This window comes from Lissotriton vulgaris, chromosome 1_1 (genome assembly GCF_964263255.1).
Source record: "Lissotriton vulgaris chromosome 1_1, aLisVul1.2, whole genome shotgun sequence".
Lineage (NCBI taxonomy): Eukaryota > Metazoa > Chordata > Amphibia > Caudata > Salamandridae > Lissotriton > Lissotriton vulgaris.
In genome coordinates, this window is record NC_141685.1 from 724,171,203 (window position 1) to 724,197,298 (window position 26,096).

General features: G+C 46.4%; 1 protein-coding gene across 3 annotated transcripts in view; it reads left to right on the top strand.

The window, feature by feature from the left end:
- Positions 1-26,096, top strand: part of LOC147747715 (coagulation factor XIII B chain-like) — a 504,437-nt gene that overhangs the window by 466,039 nt on the left and 12,302 nt on the right. For all 3 annotated transcript variants that reach the window (XM_086955171.1, XM_086955177.1, XM_086955183.1), the window contains one exon: positions 12,217-12,413. In XM_086955171.1, the coding sequence (XP_086811297.1) occupies positions 12,217-12,413 (197 nt within the window). The remainder of the gene's footprint in view (positions 1-12,216; positions 12,414-26,096) is intronic.

The following is a 26,096-nucleotide window of genomic DNA, read 5'->3' on the forward strand; positions in this document are numbered from 1 at the left end:
GGCATTCAACCGTCGCAAGGTTAGGCCGCTGGGCGGCCATAAGAAATTGGATGCGTGTTTTCACCAACACTAACTGCGTGTGGATGGGTTTGACTGGCATGCGCTGGAACGGCCTGTTACCACTACTCAAAGACTCCCTAGCTTCATGGGGGGCCCCTCGCCATCATCTGGTCATCCATTTAGGGGGCAATGATATCACCAACCTGGGAAGGTCAGCCCTTTTGAATAAAATGAAAATAAACCTGGGGGAAGTGTGCAGATTAGTTGGAAGCTGTGAGGTGTGGTGGTCCGAAATTGTACCGTGCAGGGTATGGCAGGGCGCTAGGTCAGGCGAGGCAATAGAGAAGTTTAGGAGAAGAATAAACAGCGACATGCGTAAATTCACCTTGCAAAGGGGTATGGGTTTCATCAAGCATGAAATGATACAGGATAAGACTAAAGGTTATTTTGAACCTGATGGCGTTCACCTCTCCCCGGTCGGTATGGACCTTTTCCTATTGGACTTACAGGAAGCTCTGCAGGGTAAAGGCTGCAAATAATAGAGGTCTGTAGGTGGTAGGGGGGGCCGGACGTCTGCGGCTGCCGCCGGTCGGGCTGTGGCGAAGTTACAGGGTGATCCGGAAGCAGAGAGGTGCAGCATCAGTACCTCAGCAGGCACATAGGGGTGCCAGAGCCTAAGACCTGGATCTCAGGGGAGGTCCGGGAATCCGTGTCGGCGCCCCAGTAGTCCTTCGGGCGGTTGTGGGCCTGTGCAACCGGGGGCTTGCCTAGCTGCGCTCCGTCCCACTAGGGGCGAGAGTATATTAATTACTATCAAGGGGCAGCACTCAGGTGGTTCGCCACAGTGCTGCCTGGCTTATCAGGCGGGCAGGTGGCGAGAATGCGGCCTGCCCTTGGATCGCCCGTCAGATAACCCTCCATGATTACATAATGTTGTATGTAATAAATCTGCAGCAAGTTTTTTTCCCAACTTAACACCAGTGTCTTGTGTGTTATTTGTGGGTATGTGGTATGCTTGTGGGCGGGGGGTCCTGTCGCCATGATGTAACAATGGCTCAGTGCCGAGTAGTGTAGACAGTCAGATCCATAATGGTGGATGTACAGCCAGCCAGAGCCAGGGACAGGTCGGTACACAGACAGTAAAACATGAATGGATGGATGTACAGGCAGCCAAAAACTACGAGGGGTGGGTGGCAGCCTGGCAGGCTACAAGTAGATTGTGGTGGTTTTGATGACATATCAATGCCACTGAAAAATGAACATTCGTTCACTTTACATAATCTCTGAAACATACATTTTTCTAATATTCATTTAGTTTGCGCTATATAACTGTACAGATAGATGGATGTTTGTGCATGTGAGCATGACTTTGATGGCGCAAACTTGCTTCAATTAACAAAGCGTGTTAATATGTTTTCGTTTGGGTACGCATGAGTGTGCGTTCCAAAATATGAATTGTATTTACATACATAAATCTCCCACTTTCTCCCTCGCCGTGTGTGTGACTGCACCTAGGATGCACTAGATATTCACGACTCTGAGCACTATACCAGCAGACACACGGAGGTGGTGATGGACTCCACCCTCTCCCCTGCAACCAGTTTTATTATTCTAATGCTCCCTGCCTCTCCAGGCGAGGTAAGAGTCTTCTCTGCTAGGAGGTTTAGGGCGACAGATTACAATCTTGGGCGAATACACTCACATTTGCAACCAGCGCCTGGCTGAGGGCACGAGGCGCATTAAGTGTGTTGTCTTTTACATGGGGTTCACTGAACTGCATGTTAACCCACGGGGAGCACTGAGGGCAGTGCCTTGATGCCCTGGGTGGGCTGAGCGCTGAGTGTTTAACCACGAGGTGCACTGAGCGCAAACACTGGGTGCAGACAGTGCAGCGTGAGTGACAAATGGGGTGCTCTGAGCGCTGCCAGTTTGTCACAGGGCGTGCACTGATGGCTGCGTCTTTAACACACAGAGTGCACCGAGCGCTGTGTGTTTGACACGCGGAGCTCGGGGCGCTGCATTTAAAACTCACGAGGTGCAGTGAAAGCAAGAGTTTAACACACAGGTGAATTTAGCGGGCATGGTTACCACACGGGTGCACGGAGCGTGGCTTGGTTAACACACGGGTGCATAAAGCGTGGCTTGTTAGAAAAGCGGGCGCACTGCGTAGTTATCACACGGCGTGCACCGAGCGCTGTACACTACTAACTCAAAGGCCCCCAGTATCAGGGATAGAAAGAGCAACTTCCCTATTCCGAGCCCACACCGTTTAAAATACCAAAAACAAACCCCATCTCCCACTTTCTCCCTCGCCGTGTGTGTGACTGCACCTGGCGTGCACTAGGTATTCATGACTCTAACCTCTACCAGCACGGAGTGCAGTACTAACCCAACCTGATTCAGTCACTGGAGCCCCAAAGTACATTAACTCTAAGCTCAATAAAGACTCTGGGGCAGATTTACAAGCCTATTGCACCACTTTTGCGTCACTTTTAACATGGGAAATGTGACGCAAAAGTGTCGCAAGGGGGCTTGTAAATCTGCCCCTCTGTATCCTGGCCCTGCTGATTTACTTGCACTGCAGAAAAAGCGCAATCATCCTTGTGGAAACATGCAGCGCTTAGAACCTACCCCTGTTTGCCTGAACCATTGACTGTGAGCCAGTCCAGCCCTCCGATACTGACTGCGTCAATTGTATAGTGCAGTTGTGGACTCACTCTCTCTGTCCGCCCGCCGTAGTCACCTCCTGCCTCCCGGGCTGTGATGCTGCTTTGATGCCCTGGGTGGGCTGAGCGCTGCGTGTTTAACCACGAGGTGCTCTGAGCGCAAACACTGGGTGCAGCCAGTGCAGCGTGAGTGACAAATGGGGTGCATTGAGCGCTGCCTGTTTGTCACAGGGGGTGCACTGAGGCTGCCTGTTTGTCACAGGGCGTGCACTGAGGCTGCGTCTTTAACACACAGAGTACACCGTGCACTGTGTGTTTGACACGCGGAGCTCGGGCGCTGCATATAAAACTCACGAGGTGCAGTGAAAGCAAGAGTTTAACACACAGGTGAATTTAGCGGGCATGGGTTACCACACGGGTGCACGGAGCGTGGCTTGGTTAACACACGGGTGCATGGAGCGTGGTTTGTTAAAAATGCGGGTGCACTGCGTGGTTATCACACGGCGTGCACCGAGCGCTGTACACTACTAATTCAAAGGCCCCCAGTATCAGGGATAGAAAGAGCAACTTCCCTATTCCGAGCCCACACCGTTTAAAATACACACAATGAACCCCATCTCCCACTTTCTCCCTCGCCGTGTGTGTGACTGCACCTGGTGTGCACTAGGTATTCACGACTCTAACCTCTACCGGAGCGGAGTGCAGCACTAACCCAACCTAATTCAGTCACTGGAGCCCCAATGTACATTAACTCTAAGCTCAATAAAGACTCTGTATCCCGGCCCTGCTGATTTACTTGCACTGCAGAAAAGGCGCAATCATCCTTGTGGACCCACGCAGTGCTTGGAACCTGCCCCTGTTTGCCTGAACCATTGACTGTGAGCCAGTCCAGCCCACCGATACTGACTGCGTCAATTGAATAGTGTAGTTGTGGACTTACTCTCTCTGTCTGCCCGCCCTTGTCACCACCTGGCGCCCGGGCTGTTATGCTGCTTTCTGACACCCACAGTGTGGACTCAATAGAAATGTACTTAATGCACCCTGCGAGGCGCCCACCTGCTTCAATACTCGCCAGTCAGACCAGCTCTTCTGCATTAACCACCACGGGGATATCCCACCGGACACCGGCATTGTCAGCCTCTCCTGAGGCGCTACTGCCTCCGAGCTGTTCCTCCAACAGGCTCCTAGAACCGACTCCAGCTCCACTGGGGGTACCAGGTTGTGCAGCCTCAGCGATTATAACAACATGAAAGAAATAGAAAAAAACTCTATTTCTTTCATGTTGGTATAATCACAGCACCTGCGCATTACTTTTAAAATGTTATAAGTAAAGCGCGGGTGCCACGATTATAATAAAATGAAAGAAATAGATGTTTTTTCTATTTCTTTCATGTTGGTATAATCGCTGCACCCCCGCTTTACTTATACCAACATGAAAGAAATTTCTCTTTCAGCCCCGTCCCTTGCAGACTGGGTGGCCCGACTTCCTGCTGGGTTAAAGGTTCCTTATCTTCTTTATGGGGCCATCTGGACCTATAAAGAAGATAAGAAGCCTTTTACTTCAGCAGTAAGTCAAGGAACCCAATCTGAAAAGGACAGGGCTTAAAGAGAAAGAAGAACGTAACTAGGACCTCTTCTCCAATGGCTGGCCACCGTTTAGGAGGCCAGCCAATGGAGAAGAGGGGCTGGGCTTAACCCTCCCTAGTGAAGTTCTCCTAAAAAAACAAAATCTCGTGAGCTTGACTGCGCATGTGCGCAGTACGCCACGCGAGACCTAAAAATGCCAAGCCATTTTATCAGATTGCGTTTTAGTTGAACCACTAAACTGTCCAAAAACCCTCAAATCGACAGTCCAATGACATGTAAAAACATTAAAAAATATACCTCTCTTCCATATATTGTGATTGCAATGAAATTTATCAAGGAGAGTTCCGTGTATCTGTAGCAATGACGTCCGTTTCTTGCAGAGCAGTTAACGGAGCATTTTAACCTCGCATGCACAATTCTGGTATCCCAGCACGCTTTCTCAGTCCTCATGATCTATTGGTTAAGTGAGCAATCTGGCCACTGCATTAATATGTTGCGAGATGCACCCTGGTGGCCGGACTCGGCCCAGATATAATAAATAAAGGTGCGCATGCCGCTCGTGACCAGTGCATGTTCCGAGAAACTATTGTGCAGTGTCATTATTGGTGTTTGTGTGTGTGTGTGTGTATGTTTGATAGGCCCCGCAGCTGCCCCAAACCAGCAAAGGGTGTCGCCCCTCTACACTAGCAACAAGGCAGTTGTACCCTATTGCAAGGTGGCGCCCAGGTAGAGGCGATAAAAGGAAACTTTAAGCCTTGTGGCTATCTGGTGTGGTATCTGGTGTGGTTTAGGCACCCATCGTGGCGATCGGCCGTTGCAATCTGAGCAGTGAGAAGTGATCCTAGGCAGAGGTCAGGAGAGCCCTGGGTCATGGGACTGTCCCCGTGGAGAGCCAAAAGATTGCTTCTGCTGTCGAAGGTGTAGGTGGCATCGACGCAACTCTCAGGCAGTGGATCGGCTGCAAGTAGGCGTGGCCTTCAGTGGAGCTATGTGAGGCACATCAGAGAGCACACCAGGCCTGATGCCTCTGCAGGGAGAGCCTGCCTGCTCTCACGACGAGCTGCTGATTACTGCTCCGCCCCATGTGGCCGGTGTTGTAATCGCATGTTAATTCCCTGATACATGTGGTGCAAGTCCTAGGGAGCATGTGGGCACATTGCTACTGGAGGATGCCTGCACAGAACAGTGAATCACAGTCTCTCATTGCTCCACAGAATACCCTGAGCTGAGGGAAAGGTCATAGTGTGTGACATTTGGGGTGAGTGGTACCCCGGGGAGCCAGAGGTGGCAACACTGCTAGTCTATAAAAAGGCCCAAACCCCATACCTCGGATTGGAGAAAATTCAGTCCAAGAACATGAGGGGTGGAGCCTGCACCTGAACGCTGCTCACACTCTGCACTTGCTGCGCTAACAGCCTTTAGCTAACTGGTGGACCCTGCTACATCAGCACCTAGATGGAGAGAACGGATTGGATGGCTGGAATATTATTTTCACACCACATGCGAAATGGACGGCGTTGTTAAGCGATCGACAATGTTGCACATGGGTGAGGATGAACTGTATGAGCTATTCCAAGACTTACCGAACACTGGAGCAGATGATAATTTCGACGTGGCGGTGAAGGCGCTAAACAGACATTTCAACCCTAAATTAAATCTTGATTACGAACACTTCAAGTTGAGGCAAGTCAGTCAACAGTAGGATGAATCAGTTGACATGTTTTTTGTGAGAGTGCGCAAGTTGGCTAGCACATGCAATGGAATAGAAAAATAAGTGAAAATAAGAGTGCAGATTATACTGGGTTGCCGCTCCGCCAACCTGAGAAAGCTGATTCTGAGGCAGACTGTTATCTCATTGGATGAGATCCTCACATTAGGTCGATCTCATGAGCTGGCTGACACAAGGTTCAGCAAAATGAAGTCTGTGCTAGCTCGGACAACGGCATACCTGTCACCTTCAGGACTGGTGAGAGTACTGGAGGAACACATAGAGGCTATAAGGAGATGACCACTTAAAGGATGTGGGGGACCAGTGCCCATTAAGGCTCACCAGTCAAACCATTTCATGAAGGACTGCCCGAGTGCAACCAGACCATCAGGTGAAGATGTGAAGAGTAAGAAATATGGCAGAGTAAAATCCGGAAGAAGGGGAGGAGCAGGACTAAACACAGGTGGTGTGTCAGTAGATGCAGCTGTTGGAAGAGGATGATGAAGACAAAGAGAAGGTGTTCATCATCTCATTCACAGGCCACAAAAACCAGAAGAGGAGGCCACCACCCATATGCCACGTGGATATCGACGGAGTACCGATAACAGCACTCATGGATATGGGGGCATTGGTTACAATGCTGAACAAAACCTTTGATTAGAACCACGCCCAAAACTCAAGACCACTAAGGTGAAGATATACACATACAGGGGTACAACACCTATTCCCCTGCAAGGTGTAATAGAGGTTGAGTTCAAGCATGAAAAGGTGGTCTTGCAGACAAGATTCCATGTCACACAAGAGAGTTCAGGCACTCTGTTAGGCTGTCTTACAGTGGAGGACTTAGGTCTTGCCTGTTTGCTAAACAAATTCGCCAGTTGCATGCAGAGGAAATAATGGTGGAATTCCCTGAGCTATTTGAAGGACTGGGGTGTTTGAAAAATGTGAAAGTGAAACTACATATTGACCACACTGTCAAGCTGGTAGCTCTGCACCACCGAATGGTCCCTTTTCATCGTTGCCTACTAGTGGAGGCTGGACTAGAAATATTGGAGCAAGCGGATGTAATAGAAAAAGTATCTGGTCTCACCCCTTGGGTGTCGCCTTTGGTAATTGCCCCAAAACCAAAACAGACGAGGCAATAAAGCTATGTGTAGACATGAGACGAAAATAAAGGCACCTCACCCCAAAATTGACAAAATAGTGGCAGACATTAATGGAGAAAAATAGTTTTCCAAAGTGGATCTCCACTCAGGATGCCACCAGTAGATGTTAGACGAGTGCACTCCACAGCGGAGGTGTTCCAGGCTGCTATAACGGAATGGGCATCATCAATGCAGTGGCTATTCTAGAATGGACTGACACTGCACAAAAGCAAATGTTTGTTTTACACAATCAAAATGTAATTCTTTGGATATTGGTTTTCCAAATAAGGGCTCCAGGTGGAACCATTGAAGGTTGAGGCCATTAGAGTAACTGCCATTCCCCAGAATACTACTGAGATGTGCAGTTTTCAGGGGATAATCAACTGGCGACCATTTCAGAACTGATGAGGGTGCTCACAAAGAAAGACACTCCCTGGTAGTTGGTCGTGCTCAGCCTCGAAGGTGTTCAAGGAAGTCAAGAGAGAGCTCTTGCAAGGAGCCACAATGATGTATTTCAGCCCTGAAGGTAAAACTGGCCTTATTGTGTATGCCAGCCCTATGGGTCTAGGGGCAGTCCTACTGCAGCTGAATACATGTGGAGAATGGGTCCCCATTGCATATGCCAGCCGAGCACTAACTGCAGTGGAGACAAGGTACGGCCAAATTGAAAGGGAGGTTCTAGCTATCCAGTGGGCATGCCAGCATTTTCATATTTACCTATGTGGTCACAAAGTTTAGGTCATTACCGATCACTAGCCATTGATACCTTTGTTTGGAGGAATGGCACAAAGATAAAGAGGTGGGTGGTCCAGCTATAACAATATGACTTTAACGTGTTGTACCGCCCTGGGGTTAACAACCCTGCATACTATCTGTCACGTCACCCCTTTGCAGCTGATCCGAGGACACAGAAGAAGATGGACAATGGGGCAGAAAGCTTCATCAAGCTAATCACCAAGATGGCATGTCTCCGAGCATAGTCTCTACAGGAGATTATAGAGGCCTCTAAGGTCGATGGCTGTATCCAAAGACCAAAAAAGAACTAAAGGAGCATCAGCAGGGAGAAATGTTCTGGATGACATCTGCGGTCTAACAGATAAGGAATGAAAGGGTAGAACATGAATGTGGAGAAGCCAAGATGAATTGAGCGAAAGTATTGAGGGACTCCTGTTGAGAAGCCAGCGGACGGTGATTTCTCAAGCCTCGAGAGGCGCATAGTCGTGTTGGATCATCAAGGCCACCAAGGACTGGCTAAGACAAATGCTTGCCTGCGACATTATGTGTGGTACCTGGAATGGATCAGTTGGTGCAGGAGGTGTTAAAAAGCTGCCATTCCTATTTGATCACTAGCGGAGAGCCCACAATAACACCTGTCATCACTTAAAGCCCATATACCAAACCGTGGTCATCAAGGAGCATGGATTTTGCGAGCTTTCTGGGCAATCGCCTTATGCTGGTTGTTATGGACAGTAACACCAAATTTCCAGCTGTGGATCTCATCCACTCAACTGTGTTTGAGTGTGTTAAACCAGCTTTAGAAAATATTTTTGCAATGTCAGGTCTACCCAATAAAATAGAAACTGATAACGGCGCATCTTTTCAATGCCAAGAACTTCAAGAATACTTTCACCACCTCAATATTAAGCAGCAGAGGATAATCCCCCATCGGCCTAAGCTAACGGAGACCTACTTCACACAGCAATCACGTGCGGCCTGCCTCCTCTTCCTGATGCAGTGCCGGTCTACTGCCCACAGATACTTTTTGGAAGTTGTGGCTGGCTGGTGTTGCTGGCTCATGGCCGCTAATACCTTATTGGCAGCACACCCAGCCTTTGGAGCCTGGCTGGGTTCAGCCTGCTCTAGTTTGGTGGCCTTGCCTACCTACTCTCATCCCGGCTAGCACCGGCGGCACACCCAGCTGTTGGAACCTCTTTAGTCCTACTAGGCACACCCTACTCTAATTTGGTGGCCTGGTCTGACTGCTCTCATTCCAGCTAGCACCAGCCATGAGGCGCTCCAAGGAATCACACATTATTTATTCTCCTGACTGTGAGGACTGGGATGTGCGTTTGTGTCCTTTGCTAAATTGGGAGTTGGATTCGAAACCAGGCATGGTTGCCTGCTCCCAACCCCCCATGCTGAGAAATCAGTTAATGTAATACTAATCTCCTGTGTCCTTGGTGCTGCGTAGAAATCGTTGGAGACAGATGCGCCATGCGGAAGGCTCTTCCTGCTGCTGTGCTGTGGTTGGGACCAGACAGCCTCCCTCATAAGAAGCCCAAGCAGAGCCTGGAGAAAGGCCCACTACCTGGTGACATAACACCACCTTCTCAAGATGACACAATGGGCCAACACGAGGGACAACAGACCAAGCTCGCATTTGAAAAGCGATGCACTACTAGATAAGCTGATCAGACAGCGGACAGTGGGGCTGGCCACACTCTTACTGAGGATTCCTATCAGAAGGACATCAATCTAATTGATGTCTAATCAAGTTTGAAAGCAATAGACTCCAAGCTGGACCTGCTTACCTCGCGCCTAGACTACGTGAAGAAGTATGTAGACACCCACAACACCAGGCTCGATCAGTTGGAAACCCACGTATCAGTTGCCGACGACAACTAAGGAGTTGCAATTGAACAACTCCTGCCAATTGATAAAGTACTAGAGCTTATAAAGGCAAAAAATGAAGACCTTGAAACCTGGTCGAGGTGTAACAACATTTGCATCGTGGGGTGCTGGAGACCACTGTGATCTCTAAAATGGAAGACTTTGTTGAAACCTTGCAAAAAGATCTCCTTGGGCGGAACTGTCACCGGTGTTCATCGTTGAAAGGGACCACAGGTCACTCGACCCCTGGCATGCACCTGGAACCCGCTCCTCAACCCATCGCTGCTCATCTGTTAAACTACAAAGAACGTGACACAATCCTCATGCTAGCTTGAGAAAAGGGCCAAATCCAAACCCTGGGCAGCAACATATCCTTCTATTCTGATTTCACCACAGGGGTGCGGGCTGCATGCCGGGACTTCCTACCAGCTAAAGGACTGCTGCAACAGGCGCGTGAGGAATACAAACTATTATACCTGGTGAAACTCACGGTCACACGAGATGGCAAGGTACATTATTTCACGGATGCAAAACAAGCACTCAAGTTTACCAAACAAAGGACCAAACCAGCCTGCTCTCGGACAACCTTGCCTCGCTCCTCAGTAGAGGAACAATTAAGTAACAATGACTAATTGCCAATTATTTCCCATGGCTTTCTATGTTGTATGCATCCTGGTTCTTAATGGAGGTAGGCTTATCTCCAAACAAGCTACGCTTATCTTGATGAATGATGCAACTCCATGTGCATGTGTATGTTTTCTTTAAAGTATCCGTTGTCTGGGAGACCATGACAGTTCTCAACACTCGGCCAACCAGCCTTATTGCCAGGTAGTCAGCTCAGAGTCTCCACTTCCCCTAGGGATAACTCCCAGTTATAAATGTTAAGAGGAAGGGATTCCCAACCTAATTGGGGGGGTTGGTGCGGGTGGAGGTTGGGGCAGGGTATGTTTAGTCATTGATGGGGTTCAAGGGGAAGGAGGGAATCCAGTGAAATTTGTTTGTTGGCCAAAATGCATGCACAAACACTATAATACATGATATTTTATGTATTTGGCACTAGCACAGCGCATCCACAAAACATAGTGCAAGTCACCCAAAACATGCCCATTTCTCCTCATGACAGTCTCAAATAGGATGTCCACGGTTAATCTAACTATATGGAGCATACTCTGACTCAATGATGGCAGGAAGATCCAACTAGTACATGCCTACGATACGAGGGTATCCTTAGCATTTGCGAGCCCATCCCCAGCTTAGCCAAAGACTGAGGAACTTTGTGTGTTAAGCAGTCGACGGGACGTGGAATGTTTTTTTACTCAGAACAGAATTGTATTTTGTCTCTGATTGTCGTATTTTATTATTTGTGATTGAAGGTTAGGAGGGATGTAGTGAATTATCTGACCACTGCATTAATATGTTGCGAGATGCAACCTGTGGGCCAGGCTCGGCCCAGCAGTAATAAATAAAGAAGTGCGAGCTCTTCGTGGTCAGTGCACGTACCATGCCGTTCATGCTGTGTCATTATTGATGTGTGTGTTTGTATACTCTTGGTAGGCCCACGACCACCCTAACCTGCCAAGGGTGTCGCCCCTCTACAACTATGTCCTGCACAAGAAACTGATATCAAACTGCACAGATTCCTAATATCATAGTCTGGCAAATTCCAATCCAGCATCTCATTCTCCAGGCCCAAAAATGTCAAAATATCAAACACTGGCTGGTCCCTGTCTGTTGGCCCTAATTTGCGGAACTCCAGATGATATAATTGAGTCTTCATAAGCCAACAGATGTACATCATGTCCCGGTTCACTCACTTCAATACTCTAAACAAAAAGTCACTTAAAGTGGGGTTGCCCTACCTTCATGCCTTTAATTGGCAAATAATAGTCAAGTAAAATGGAATAAATTATACAGTGAACAGTATACTGAATACCACACCTGCTTGTATTTCATAAACAAACAAATATAAACTGGATCAAATAATTGGAGGTAAATCCTGAAGTACTATGGTATTTCCCAGCCCAACATTGACACACATGAATGACATCGCTAGAGGAAATTCTTAAACAAGGTCCATTCAGACTGGGCGGCCGCTAATGGAAGCTTCCAAAGGATGCTCATGAAGTTTACGTTCACATCAGCCATCCTTAAGTTGATTCTTTTAACGCATACAAAATTCACTGAAAGATGGCACCCACGTGTGCATGTATATGTACGTAGTCCATCTGTAGGTAAAAAAAAACACGCATTGGCACAGACAATAGGTTTCACTGGAGGGACCAAAAGGCTTTACAGAAGTTGTTAAAATCAGCAAACTTGAACTTTGCACTTAAAAGCTACATTTTATTTTTTATCAAAGGCCATTTTCAACTACCACTTCTTGAGGGTCAACTTTAATGGGAAGCAAGCAACCTCAAAAATTAAAAACTTGAAATGTATTATGCGTTTGTATATGATTATTCTGTGATATTTTATCAAAGATGGTTCCTCAATTTTTCAGGATCATGCCTATTGAAACGCGAAGAAATTGAACAAAACAACATAAAGCTACTTCCAGCCTTTACAAACCTACTGTATGCAACTGACGATCAAACTATTGAATTTACTTGCAAAGAAGGATACATAAAGCACACAAGCTCAAGTGACATGTCTCAAGTATGTGAAGGCGGAATCATTGCATACCCCACCTGTATCAAGGTAAGTACAGGTTGTAAATAAAAAAAACACAAACGACGATTGTTAAGCTCAACTTGGTGTAACAGAAAACAAAGTAATGATATCATTTAATGAGTGGAGTTTTATAACAATGCTAAGGTCATATGAACAGAATGCTTCCATTGTCTGAGTGGCTTCTTCCATGTTGGAAGTATAAATTGCAGCATCTTTTTCATAAGAAGTAGGGTTGACTTGACAAACTACAGGGCACAATAGGATGTCCGACCGCCATCCCGATGGAAAAAGGGACCGCCAACCATAAGGGTGGGGGTCCCGTGGGGGACATTAGGATGCGCCTGCCACAGTGGCGGGCGCATCCTGCATGTTTAGCATTGCGGCGGGCGGTGCTGAAAGCACCGCCCGCCGCAATGCTAAAAATGCACATCATGCAGATGTATATTTAAATGCAGGGGGGTACCATAGGTACCCCCCATGTGCACCCCCACCCCCTAGAATACCTGGGGGCCCGCTGTGGGCCCTGCAAGTCATTTCCGCCTGCTTTTCCGTTGCGGAAAGACAGGTCCCTGCCATTATGCTAATATGGATGGCAGTGTCTCCGAGACACCGCTACCATGTTAGCAGCTTTTCCGCACAGTTGACTCTTCGACTGGGCGGAAAACCGGCAGACAGTCTTTTCGTCTGCCGGGCTCCCCCCCACCATGGTAATGTGGTGGGGGAGAATTCCGTGCAGGCGGAGGTTTAATGCGGGCGGATCGCCACCGCCATACGGACCCCTAAGTATCTAAATGGTGTTATCATCTGAGCTATTTTCCTCTCTAATGCAGGTCCTAATTTGAGCCGGTGGTTTCCGGTGCTCGTCATGGCACTTAAACGTCAACACCGACATTTTAAGACAGTCTGCCACATGGTTGCACTGTTTGTAACATTTAGAGATGTTTATTAATTCAATATATATTTAAAATGACTAATTCCTGCTGCCCAACTAATTCATTTTGCGTTAAGGGCCTGGAACAGTCTGAAATGTCACACTTGTAGAAGTGTGAGGATTAGTAGCTGTGTTGATAATGTCATTGGCAGCTCTGGCAGGGTCAGTGGTTGGTACAAACAGCAGTTGCCTCCTAACGGAGCCCTGGCACTTATTTGCTTACACATTAAGCACTGTATTAATGAATCCATTCAGATAACATGTAATATAGGAGACAATGGCCATCTCTGATGTGTAGGTCACTGTATTTGTATATTCAATATTAATCTCCCATTGAAAATGGTAGGCCTTATATCTGAGTAGACTGTTTCACTCCAGATTACAAAAACTGTCCAATGTTCTTCCTGTAAATCACCTCCCACTATAACAAAAATGACACGCAATGGGACAATTTTTGGCACCTATTTTTGTCTTTCACTACTACAAATCCATGTTCCTTTAACCAGACTTTCTAGTCTCTTTTTTAGAATTCTTGATAACATTTTAAAATCAGAATTTAACAATGATAGCGATAGATAAGAAAGGAAGTCTGTCACATCTTTATCTTTAATCAGAAAGATAGAGGTTGTGGCTTCCCTCCTTAATTCTTGGTGGCTGTCCTATATTCAGAAGATTTTGGGGCATATTACCAAGCAATAGTGATAATTATCGCTATTGCTTGGTTAGAGACAAAAATGTATCGCCGACCTGCGCCGATTTTTATCGCAGATAAACCTTGGTATTACCAAGGTTTATCGCAAATGCGATAAAAATCGGCCGCATTGCATGAATATCGCTGAAAAGTCCGCGATATTCATGCTTTAGCGAGCTAATGCTCTTAGCCATGTTATCCACCTCCCATTGGATAACATGGCTAAGAACTGCTCAGGGCAGGTGTTAGCTTTTGGAGATATTCGCGCTTAGCGCGAATATCTCTTAAAGTTGGTAATAGGACATAGCGATGTTAGCGACTGTTTCCAGTCGCTAACATCTTGGCACGCCCACTTTGCATGTCATTAGTGATAAATTTCTCTGACATGCAAAGCGGGGCCCAAGATGGTCGCTATCTCCTACTAGCTGTCGCTAACTGGTGTTAGCGACAGCTAGGTAATAGGGAGATAATTTTATCTCCGCTTTCTCGCCTTTTAAAGCCAAAAAAGCGGAGATAAACCCCCTTGATAATATGCCCCTTTGTCTTGGTTTTGGGCCCTGGCAAAATTGTATTTTAACTAGAGTCACTTTGCATGATTTCCAACATGTTTTTTTACAATTGATGCATGAGATGCCCGAGATTCTGTCAAGATGTAACATTCTTAACACAAGAACATGGGAAAAACGTGAACGAGCTGAACGAATGGGGCTGCTGTGCATGTAATTCGTGATATAGCACAACTATTTTGGTGTCTCCCCTGGCCATAAAGCGGGAAGGATGACATATTTCATGCTAAAAAACTATGCAAAAGAGCCAGATTGGAATTTTGCATAATAATGCATAATTCTTTGTGGAATTTCTTGACATTTCAGCAAAGAAAATGACACACAATTCATCCAGGCCTAATTTGCTTCATAAAAAAATTATGTATTTCTTGTGCAAGAATTGTGTACATTTCAGCCAGGAAGCAATGCATACCCTACGCCTTTCCAGGAGGCTAGTCATCTTTAGAATATTTTGCCCTCTCTAATCTAATATCAACTATTACCAATTTAGAGTGTGCTGCAGTTAATTGTGGTATACAGCATGTATCTAGCTAGCTATTGGTAGAACCCCTTTCAGAGGGCCACAGGACATTCAGGGGCTACTGGCCCAAGTCTGTGGGTTTAGACCTTTTACTCCCAAATACCCAGGGCGTAGCATACTATGGATTATGAGCAACTGAGCCAACTACCCCCTTCTGCACTTGAATCTCAGTAGTAAGCGTGGTCAAGAGGTCGAAGGCTTCTAAGGGTGGGAAGGGAGTAGTGGACACAGATTAGTGAACATGGGCTCAGAGCTCAAAAGGAGTGCAGCAGTGTCAGAGCTCTATGGGCCTTACCTTATGTTTGTGGAGCATGCCTGCAGAGACAATATGAACAAACTCCACCCTTACCTCCCTCTGTTAATAACAACCATGAAGACCAGGGAGAAGGTTGGGGGGCGGGAGAGGGAATCCTAGATGGTGTAGTACGTATTCTTATGTAAAACAAGAAGGACAGAGATTAGAACCTACTCTGGTTGAGGCAACAAAGTGCACCCCTTCCCAACCCTGGGTAATGGATATATACCTGGGTATGAACAATCCACTGTCATCAAGAGGATGGTACCCAATGAACAATTATATATGAAGACACCAGGATCCCACCCAGGACACAGACCTATGGCGACAAAATATAGCATCAGAAAGCCTATTTCCTTAGTTCACGTACAGACACACATTCACACAGGAAAGAAAAGGAGGTACAGAGAAATATGTGTAATCACCTTGGAATGTGGTCCATGTCAACCGCCAGGTTGTCCTCAAGGATTATTCAGTAAATGCTTCACTAAAATTAGGATGTCATGGTAAGCACACCTACGCGCAGAACCAAGGTTAGGGATGTGGCATAATCAGCGCTGAAACTATATATATAAACAAGGTGGTCCATGCATGAAGAATCCAGATACAGAGAAATAAGATGCAGTGAAAAAGCTGCCAGAAGTACTTAATCCAAAATTAATGAATATGCAAGCGCTTTAGTGCGTGCATTACCATCAGCTCAAACAGCGTCCATGTGGTTCACCACCACACTAAGCGCTGCTTCTGCTACTGGCATTTGTTTTAACTGCCAAATGTAAGTGCTCCTGCGCACGTGAAAGCCGGTGCTCATAGCGCTCCAATATACATTGATAATTAGTCAGCATCCAGCAATTCTCGATAGTACTCTCGAAAAATAAACAGGCGATCCAGCGAGCCGCACTATACAATCCAAGGGATCAGAGCGTAATGCTCTGAAACGCACTGGTCTCGTCTGAACTCGTGAACATGGACTCAATATGAGGCAGCGCCAGGTTGAACGCTACGGGTTTAAATGCTCTCTTACCCAAATGTTCAACCCGAGCTGAGGCTCCGTCAAGGAGTTACCGCTGGAGAAATCTGGAATGCTGACTTCCATCCATGACACGCTACAGAGCTCCGCAGCACCCATGACTAAAACGGGTTCAACGAAACAGCACATTTACTCATGTGTTTCCCGAATCCCAGGTAGGTTCCTGGCCCCTGAACCATGACAAGCAGGACTAAATAATTGTCTAGCCAAATCCAGTGGCGGCTCCTCTTCTAAGGCGGAGGAGCGTCGCCCCACTACTTTAAAGCAGTGACACTAAGGGAAAAATAAAATGATAATAACTCCAGGTTATTAACATTCTATTTTTTCCTTGTTGCGGCATCTTTCCTGGCACGGCTGCTCTGCTGAAAGAGCAGGGGAGGAGAGGAGTGGTTTGCAGTCCCTAAAGTTTACATAAATGTTTGGCCGGGCCTGTGGGGCTGGCCAAATATTCACGCGCACTTTGCATGTTCTCCATGTTGGCTGCATTACGGTTTGCATGGAGAACATGTCCAGCCTCCAACTCTCTTGCCGAGCGCTGATCCACGGCGCCCAGACCAATCACAATGCTGCATTGCTGCTTTGTGATTGGCTATCTGAAAGCTGGGAGCCGGGCGCACCCTGATTTCTGTCCTGGAGGCGGGGAAGTGGACCGAGATAAGGCAGCAGTGCTGGCGAATGGCAGTGGCGGCGAGTGGCAGTGGCAGACAGGTACATTTGTGTTTTTTTATTTCATTCCCTCCCCTCACCCCGCGACCATCTCCCATCACTTCATATTCCAGCCGCCACTGCCAAATACTCACTTTTAGAACAAAAGGGAAGTATTTTATTTCTACCACCTAGTGCACAAAGGAAGAAAACGACATATACACACAATTAACCAGTCTTACCCTGAGGTTAGCAATTGTGACTCACGAGTCCACTACCACTTTGAATTAAATTCAATAGTGTTCCAATGACGCATCCAGATCCCCCGGGGCTGTCAGGCCTTTTTTTTTCTGCACTGGAAGAAGGAAAGCATTAAGAAGTCCTGGATTCCTGGAGCACCTCCTGTCGAAGTCAGGTCAGTTGGCCTCACATTAACACAGCACCAGCAGGTGCAGACTCCATCACTGTCGAGCTTCTGCAGTGATCTGAATTTTCCTGCAGGGTAAGTGTTCAGATGCTCCTGATGAGGGGATTGATTATGCCAATCCTGTACTTGGTCCCACACTTGTGTGATGATGCTCCCATGGTATCCTCACTCGTCCAACGGAGTCGTACCAGTTGTAGTCCTTGTTGCTTCCGATGACCCACGGGTCACCATTGCTCTTTGTCCATGGTCTTAGGCACTGTCAACACAGCACAGTTATTCATGGCAGCCCCTCCTGGTATACAGGGTTGTACAGTGCTATCACACAAGGCTTTGGCCCTTACCGCATGGCCGCCTTTACCAAAGCTATCTTAAAGGTGGCCCTCTCCTGGCATATGGGGGTCACCGACTCAGTCCTATACTGATTGGTGCAGAAACTGTTTCTTCACATCTCACACAGAGAGTCCACTCAACAGGGCTTCCCACTGGACATTGCTCCCTCTAACGCTCGTCTCTTCCTCACAGGGCATACAGGCTCCAGGGCAGGGAGTCTTAGATTCCCTGGGTGATGTCTCCTCACCCAACAGGGAGACTAGCAGGCCTTGGCCCCCAGTCTTGGTCACAGGTAGAAGTCTTGCTGAGCATTCACTCCTCACAAAGCCTGTGTGGCTTCTTGGGAGATAACAGTTTTTGTGGCCCGAAACAGCTATTCCTATGATCAATTTCCAGGCACCAAATGTGATTTTGGGTCTGAGTCTTTGAAGTACATGCTCCTCTGCACCCTTTCCTGTTTGAGAAGCAGTCTTTTTGCAGCAGGGGTTGTTTTTGAAGCTGAGAGCCCCTCAACACAGCCATAGGAGTGACGGGAGTTCACACTTGGATGTCAACCACAGTGATATGTGCTTCAAAAGGTTACCCATGGCTCCCATTTCTACTCTTTATGTTCCTCTTGTCAGCTACATCTCCTTCCTGAGATGTGCAGAAGCTCCTTTCTTGTGACCTTCCACTGAATCAAAGAGCACCATTTAAAGTGCACAGGGGAGGCATGGTTTTCACCTTCCCAGGGTATATCCCACCCAAGGTACAGGAAGGCAGCAATCCCCAAAATCTGTCTGAGGAGATCTCTCTACTTCCACTCCATTATTCACCACAAAGGCCTCGGTTTCCCAAAATGAAACCCAGTGCCATCCATGTATTGTAACTGGCACACATACACCCAGTGCATGTATACAGCATACACGCAATGTACATTCTGTATACTCCATGTACTGTACCATTCAGAGGCGCACATACATACATTTGCATTCAACATGGGTGCTCTGCCCAGTGCCTGCTTGTCAAAGCCAGTGTGCCCTGTGAGAACAAAGCAAAGTAAAGTGGGGAGCCCTGTCAGGTGGACTCCCTGTGAGAGTGTGAGGAAATGGACAATGCTCTGATCAGGTCTTTGACCCTTATTCAGGACTAAGTCATTGACCCCCATATGCCAGGAGAGGGCTGCTATGAGGATAGCCAAGGTAAAGACTATCGTGCCATAAGGGCCAAAGCCTTGTGCAGTAGAGGTGGGGTGACCTGGTATGCAGGAGGGTTTGCAGTGATGAAAGACAGCTGTCTAGTAAGGGCCAATGTGTTGGGCAGTAGCGGTGCGGTGACCTTGTATGCCAAGAGGGTCTTCCATGGTAAAGACTGCTGTGGAGTAAGTGCCAAAGTCTTTGCAGTAGCAGTGTGGCAACCCCTTTTACCAGGAAGGCTACCCTGAATAAATGTGCCATATTTACTGGTCGTCTTGGATTCCCTGGGTGATGTCCCCTCAACGAGCAGGAAGACTAGCAGGCCTTGGACCCCAGTCCTAGTCACAGACAGGTGTTTTGCAGAGCATCACCTTCTCACTGAGCCCATCTGGCTGCTTGGCAGATGATACTTTTTCAGGTCTGGCGCTGGCAGCTTGCCGGCGCCATCCTAAAATAAAACAGGAGTGGGGCAGAGGGCAGAAGGTTAGCTTCAACAGGAAGCACTAATAGATAAAATGAAGCAGGTGCTCGAGCACCTGCTCTATTTTATCTATTAGTGCTTCCTGATGAAGCTAACTTAGTAACTGTTTTAGGATGGCGCTGGCAGCTTGCCGGCGCCATCCTAAAATAGTTACAAACTTGAAGCTTGAACTTTTGCCCCCAGATCCGTTCGCTCGCGGATTTGCGGATTTTCGGCAAATTCGCGGGAGTTCGCGGATTGCGAATTTGCCGAAAATCCGCAAAATCCGCGAGCGGAACGGATTTTACGCTCACACTTAGTTGGACCCCACTAAGGCAAGAACCACAATCATTGTCAGGGTGAACTCCAAAAGTCACTAAATTAATCTCTGCTTAACCCTCTGGTAGCTTGGCACAAAGCAGTCAGGCTTAACTTAGAGGCAATATGTAAAGCATTTATGCAGCACACAAACAGTAATAAAGTAACAACACAACAGAAGAAAAATCCCAAACCAATTTAAAAATATAGTGTAATCATCTATATTACTATTATAAAGAGAAAAAAACAAACCTTTGAGCCAGGTAAACTCAAAAAGTACTGCACCAATCACTACACCCAATACACCATTTGAAAGGGGAGATGTAGCAGAAGGACATAGGCTACAGATGTGGACACCATATACATTAAAAAAGCAAAAACGCCAAAAGTGGGAAAGTAGTCCCTTGTAGGCGTTAGCGTGGGCGTGTCAAAGAAAAGATGTGGGCGTCTAGAGGGGCGTGTCAAACAAAAGATGTGGGCGTTTACAGGGGCATGGCCTAAAGTACAAACAATAAACATATGCCATACGATTTCACTGATTTCACTGTGCAAGGCACACACTTCACCACACACTTCAATGTGCATAGCGCAAATGCGATTTCAATGATTTCACTGTGCAAGGCACACACTTAACTGTGCATGCCGCGCATTTGCAAAGGGCCGCCTATCATTCGCCTCGACATTCGCGCATTCGTCAGCGTTACCCTTCAAACATTCACGCCTTCATGGGATGACATACAAAAAGGGGCGCACCTTCCATAATAATACAGTGCCACAGGGGGCAGGCTTACAAAAAGGGCCGCCTATCATTCGCGTTGCTTCGCACAGCCCACCAATCACGACACACAATGATTAACACACACACGAGTTGCGATACAAAAATATAACAAATGTTTAACCATTTGACAAACGACAACGTTGTCACAGGGGGAGGAACGTAAACAAATAGGAGCCCATTTCTTAGACAAGAAAGCCAATCGACGGAACATGAACAAGACTTTACTCACAAGGCTCCGAATAATTACGTATGCTGCGGACAAAATTTAAAACAACTTACACAAACACTTCCGAATTTCAAACACTCTGCGTTATCAGTGGAACACTGCCAGTACTTGCGCCGATAAAAACAAAAAAAAGACATTAGTAAAGGGATCGAAAATGTAAACAAGAAAAGACCCTTTCACAAACAAGCAATTTCAGGCAAAAACATCTGAGCGACCACTGTAACACTTGCTGCACTTGCGGCGCAAATTACAACATTTGGGAAACAACAACATTCGCACACAGGGGGAACACTCTCAACAAGGACAGCAAAACAAAATTAGGTGTGGCTCAATGAAAACCTGCGGATGAATTAAACACACATTACTACGCAAACAAAAAGTAACGCCAACACTGAACATCGGCCAACGTCGGGACGGGCTGCTAGTTAATAAATAAAATGATACCAGAACGAGAAACCTTCAATCAGTAGAACCGGAGATATTGAATTTGAAAGTTTGAAGTTAAAATAGCACCAAGAAGCAGAAAGTGCCAACTGCGGTTATCTGGTTTCACTGACAGGGTCGGCTGTAGGGCAATGTGATCGTTGCAATCGCACTGGGCGCTGACTTGGGGTGGGGGCGTCATTTTTGCAAGTATCTTATCATTTTAGAAGCACCTGCTGCAGCCTTCCTGGCCTCGATCAATTTTCAGGCATCAATTAAAATGTTAAGATAATTCCTGTGATTAATCGCCTTCATGGAAAGAGAGCGGAGATTTGTCTAGTGGAAGTTTTGATTCCTCATTAGGTAGTGCAGTGGTTTAAAATGCCTACTGCTAAGAATGTGTACCATGCAGATAACAAAGTGCATATCATGTAAATAGGTAAGTGGATTACTGCTTTTGGAAGAGAGCTTATTTTGTTACTTGTAGTTTATAAGTCAAAATCCTAATATAGAACATTGAGCTATTAAGTGTCATCAAAGAGCTGCATGCAAACTGCAAGGTATATGTTAGAGCTGTATGTTTTTTTGCCCAGTCTTTCATCATCCTAATCTTGTGAAAACTGTTCATTTGGGTAGAAATAATTCTTATTATGAAAGAGAATTCCTAACAATGATGTTACATTTTAAATTCTGAATTTGTGCTTTTCCAGAATAAGGACTCTTAAACTGTATTGCCTCCCAGTTTCTGTGACATCTCACTCCTACACTACACCTTGTAGTCCTGTCTGATGTAACATTTCCCATATACTGATTTACACACGCATGATTGATTGTCTCTTTGTAATGTGTGTGTGATGTAATGTGCTCCTACACCTCACACTGGTATGAGTGGTGCTATAAAACTAAATGAATCTGAGAGACAATGATTATGGAGATTTGAGGGGCAATTTTATAGGGTGCTAGTGAGGGAATCCGTGGCTGAGGTGGTCATTGGTGGGGCGCCAACAGACATTGTCACACAGGCCGCCACCAGTGCTAAAGCCTGCCCTACACACTGGACCGGGACAAAGTCACGAGTTCAGGCTGACCATGGTGGAGCATGGGCAGGGTACTTAAATGAATCTGGTCCACTGGGAGTTGCACCTTAGTTTCCTTGATGTTGACATGTGAGGTCCTGTGTTGGTCTAAGCTGTTCTGAGTTGGTTTGGTTGAAGCCGCCAATCGGAAACTGCAAGTAGCTGCAATGCCCGGTCCTGCATCAAACTGTGCTGCCTCCAATGAAGCTGCTTATCAGGAGCTGCGAGGTGCTGGGATGCACAATCCTCAGTCAGGTTGTAACATGCTGCGTCCATTCCAATGACCCACCGACCAGGAGCTGCAACGTGCTGTGATGCACAGTCCTGTGTCAGGTTGCATCGCACTGCGCCAATTCCCGTGAAACCTTCAGTTGCACCAGGAGGAGTACACTCACACTCCAGCCAATGTCCAAGACCTGGATCCTCTTGGGGATCAGGATTCACTCCAGCAAAGGCCATCAGCAGGGCTCAAACAGGTCCAGTTGCAGGTCAAGGCAGGTCCAGATTCAGCAGGTCCTCTAGGTAGATGCAGGGAATCCTCTGAAGCTTCTTGTGGCCCTGAACCTCACTCAGGAGGTCCACCAACTGACCCTTGGAGTCACTCTGGGTAGCCTGGGATGAAGACAAGCAGATTCTTCAACATCAAGGCAGCCCTTCAAGCAGCAGGGCAGTTCTCCTTCTGTAACTTCCATAGTCCCAGGAGTGTTCTGATGAGTGGCTCTAAAGGTCCAACCTTGATGTATTGTGTCCTGTCCTACCCTCACATCAGGTTCTGGAAAGTTTTTCCCCATCCCCTGTCAAGGCTCCGAACTGTATTAGAGTCACAAAAGGCAGAGCAAGCCTGGTGTCGAGTTCATTGCGGTAGGGTTGTATGGCCGGGTTGGAGGGGGGGGGGGGGATTCGACAGACAACCACAAGGGAAAATTAAATAAATAATTAATATTCCTTTGTGATCGTCTGTCGAAATACTCCCCATCCGGCCCCACCGCCCCCACCACTCTACCTGCAAGAGCTGTAGCTAACTAAAATTCAACTTTACCTTTAAGAAGGATTTTAAGTGATAGTTTATTTGAGTGTAAACAGCATATACATATATCTACTACCAATCTACAGTTAGCACTTATTAAATGTAATATGGTAACTCAGTGTTCGGCACTGGGACATAGGCCTTCAAGGAAAATTAGTTTGAGTCTTTTGCTACCAGGATATGTCAAACTTAAGCACACATGTCCTACTTTTTATATACTGTGCACCCTGCACTTATGAGCTTTCAGTGCATCCGATAAGTATTGACAAACATTGGTAAAGCCAATAGTTCTTGGTTATACTAGAGCTACTGGCTTTGTCAATGCTAATGTCTTTTGGCTAAGAGCACACAATTTAGGTGTATACGTACGTTTTTGGTATGCTTTCAGAAGTGACTCTTCGATATAAAACCTGTCTGGTAGGTGAGACCTGTAAAGGATATTGCCACACCCATTGAAAACAAGCAATACAATAGGGGTGAAGAAGTGGGTCAAGCAACACAACAGCAGGTGAGTCAAGCTACACAACACAGTATAGGGTGCATGGCAGTAGGGGAGAAGAACATCAAGTAAAATAATGGTGGGGACAAGACAAGCAACACAACTTGGGAGGGGGTGGAGGGCACTTGAGATCTTAACCTCTGACCAGTTGAGCCCAAAATATAATTGCTATATAAATCATACAACACACTTCATAAAATATAAAAAGTTTTTGCAAACTTCAAAAAAAGTCTTTGTGTTTACCATGTTTAACGTATGATTTACATGCCTAGACATGTGCGGATTTTACAGGAATTAAAAAAAAAATTAGCAGGCATGAAATAATGCAGAGACAAAATTTAGACTAAATTTAGATACTATGATAAAATAGGGTCACAGGAAGTTTAAATGCTTTGCACATTAATACTACCATTGCTAAAAGTCATTGTCATTTATATGGCGTTAGGGAATTAAAAAAGAGGCATTTCTCTTTAAGCTTGCCACTGATTTACTATAAACACTTCTAAAGGGCTTGATTTAGATCTTGGTGGATGGGTTACTCTGTCACAAAGGTGATGGATATTCCATCCGCTGAAATATAATTGCATAGGAGATAATGGGATTTAAAGTTCGGCGGACTGGATATCTATCAACGTTGTGACAGAGTACCTCGTCCACCAAGATCCAAATAAGGTCTTAAAAGTAAACAGCTCAGCTCCACACAGGAATAGTGGCCTCTCTTAACCAATCAGCATGCAGAGGAGATCTATGGTCTCTCATTTTGCCCAAGAACACTCATTGTGCAGTCAGCCTAGCGTTGCCACCTCAGTCGTCCAATAGGCAACAAATACAGACGATAAAACGAAAACTGCAGTTTGTAAATAGTTCAAACTAGGTAACATAGCTTTGAGGAAAAATGTTTGGTTTCTAGAACGAAGCTTGGAACGCAGCTCTGATGACTGATTTGTATGTAGCACAGTGGCACCAATGTCCACCATCTCTGCACCTGGCACAGTCCAGTCGCAGGAACGTCCTTCCTACTTTAGTTAGGGAGAAGGCAGCACTGACACATAGAACTTGACATGAAACCTTCCGGGTAAAGAATCTGCGGACGGAAAAGCGGGACAGACATATCACACATCCAATCTGTGGTAATGACGACAACGGAACCCTGACATCTAGGCAGGGGCGGTTGCCTCGTCGCATACTCTGTTCTTAATGACTCTGAGCTGATGAATGGCAGGCGTAAAGGAGGAGACAGACAACTCTCTTGTCCAATAGATTTCTGTGTCAGTGTTGTGGTGGAGGCAGGTGAGGCACAAAATAAACAGTAAAAAGACAGCCACTTAAAAATCCCCAGAGGTGGAAAATCAAAGTCCAATATTTTACCTGCAGGTATCTGTGTTACCTGCAGATGCGAGAGCAGCCGGTTAGGAGGAGAGCCCCTAGAAATGCATGCATTATGGTATGCACACCCCAGCTACCCTGCGCCAGCTTCTAGGGTACATTTCATCTGGCTATTTAGCTAAAGAGATAGATGAGAAAGGGCAGTAGGTGTCCACGTACTGTCCTGAGTTGTTTTTCCCTATTTCATTTAGTGTTATGCGTAGCCAGTAAAGAAACTGTAAAGCCCATTGTAGACTTGAGGCAATTGTTGCGATCGCTGAAAATGCGACAAGATAAGCACATACATTTCAAGCCTGTTTACTGAAATGGCGGAGCTAGTGAAAGGACATGCACATCTGAGGACGGCTCTTAAAGAAAGAAAAAAGCAGTACCTGAAAAGATGTTAAAATGGTGCCCAGTGTATTTATATAGTACTTTGTCCCTGCTCTCACGGAGGGCTAAACACAGCAAGAGGCATGACAAATGCCTGCCATGGACAAATGGAGGGAAAGACTAGGAGAGCGATGATGGAACCAGCAAATGGGAAGCCTATGGGCAAGCTTTAAGCCCACAAAGTACATACATGTCTTGAAGATACAACATAAGAACTGTCTAACCGAGACCTAAAAAGGAAGGTTTACACTGGGAAAAGGTTTATTTTTGCCAGGTGGAAATTGCAGTTTAAAAATGCTCTACAGGCCACAGTGGCAGGCCTGAGCCATGTTGTAAAAGGGTACTTTAGTGGGGGGGGGGGGAACAAGGAGTCCTGCAGATCCCCTAGTAGTATTTCATTTACAGGCCCTGGATACCAGTAGTACCATTTACTAGGGACTTAAAAGTAAATTCAATGGCCCGATTACGTGTGGGCCAATCTTGCCATGTTTTACCGAAAGAGCACACGCACTATAGCATTAGAGAGCAATGGTAA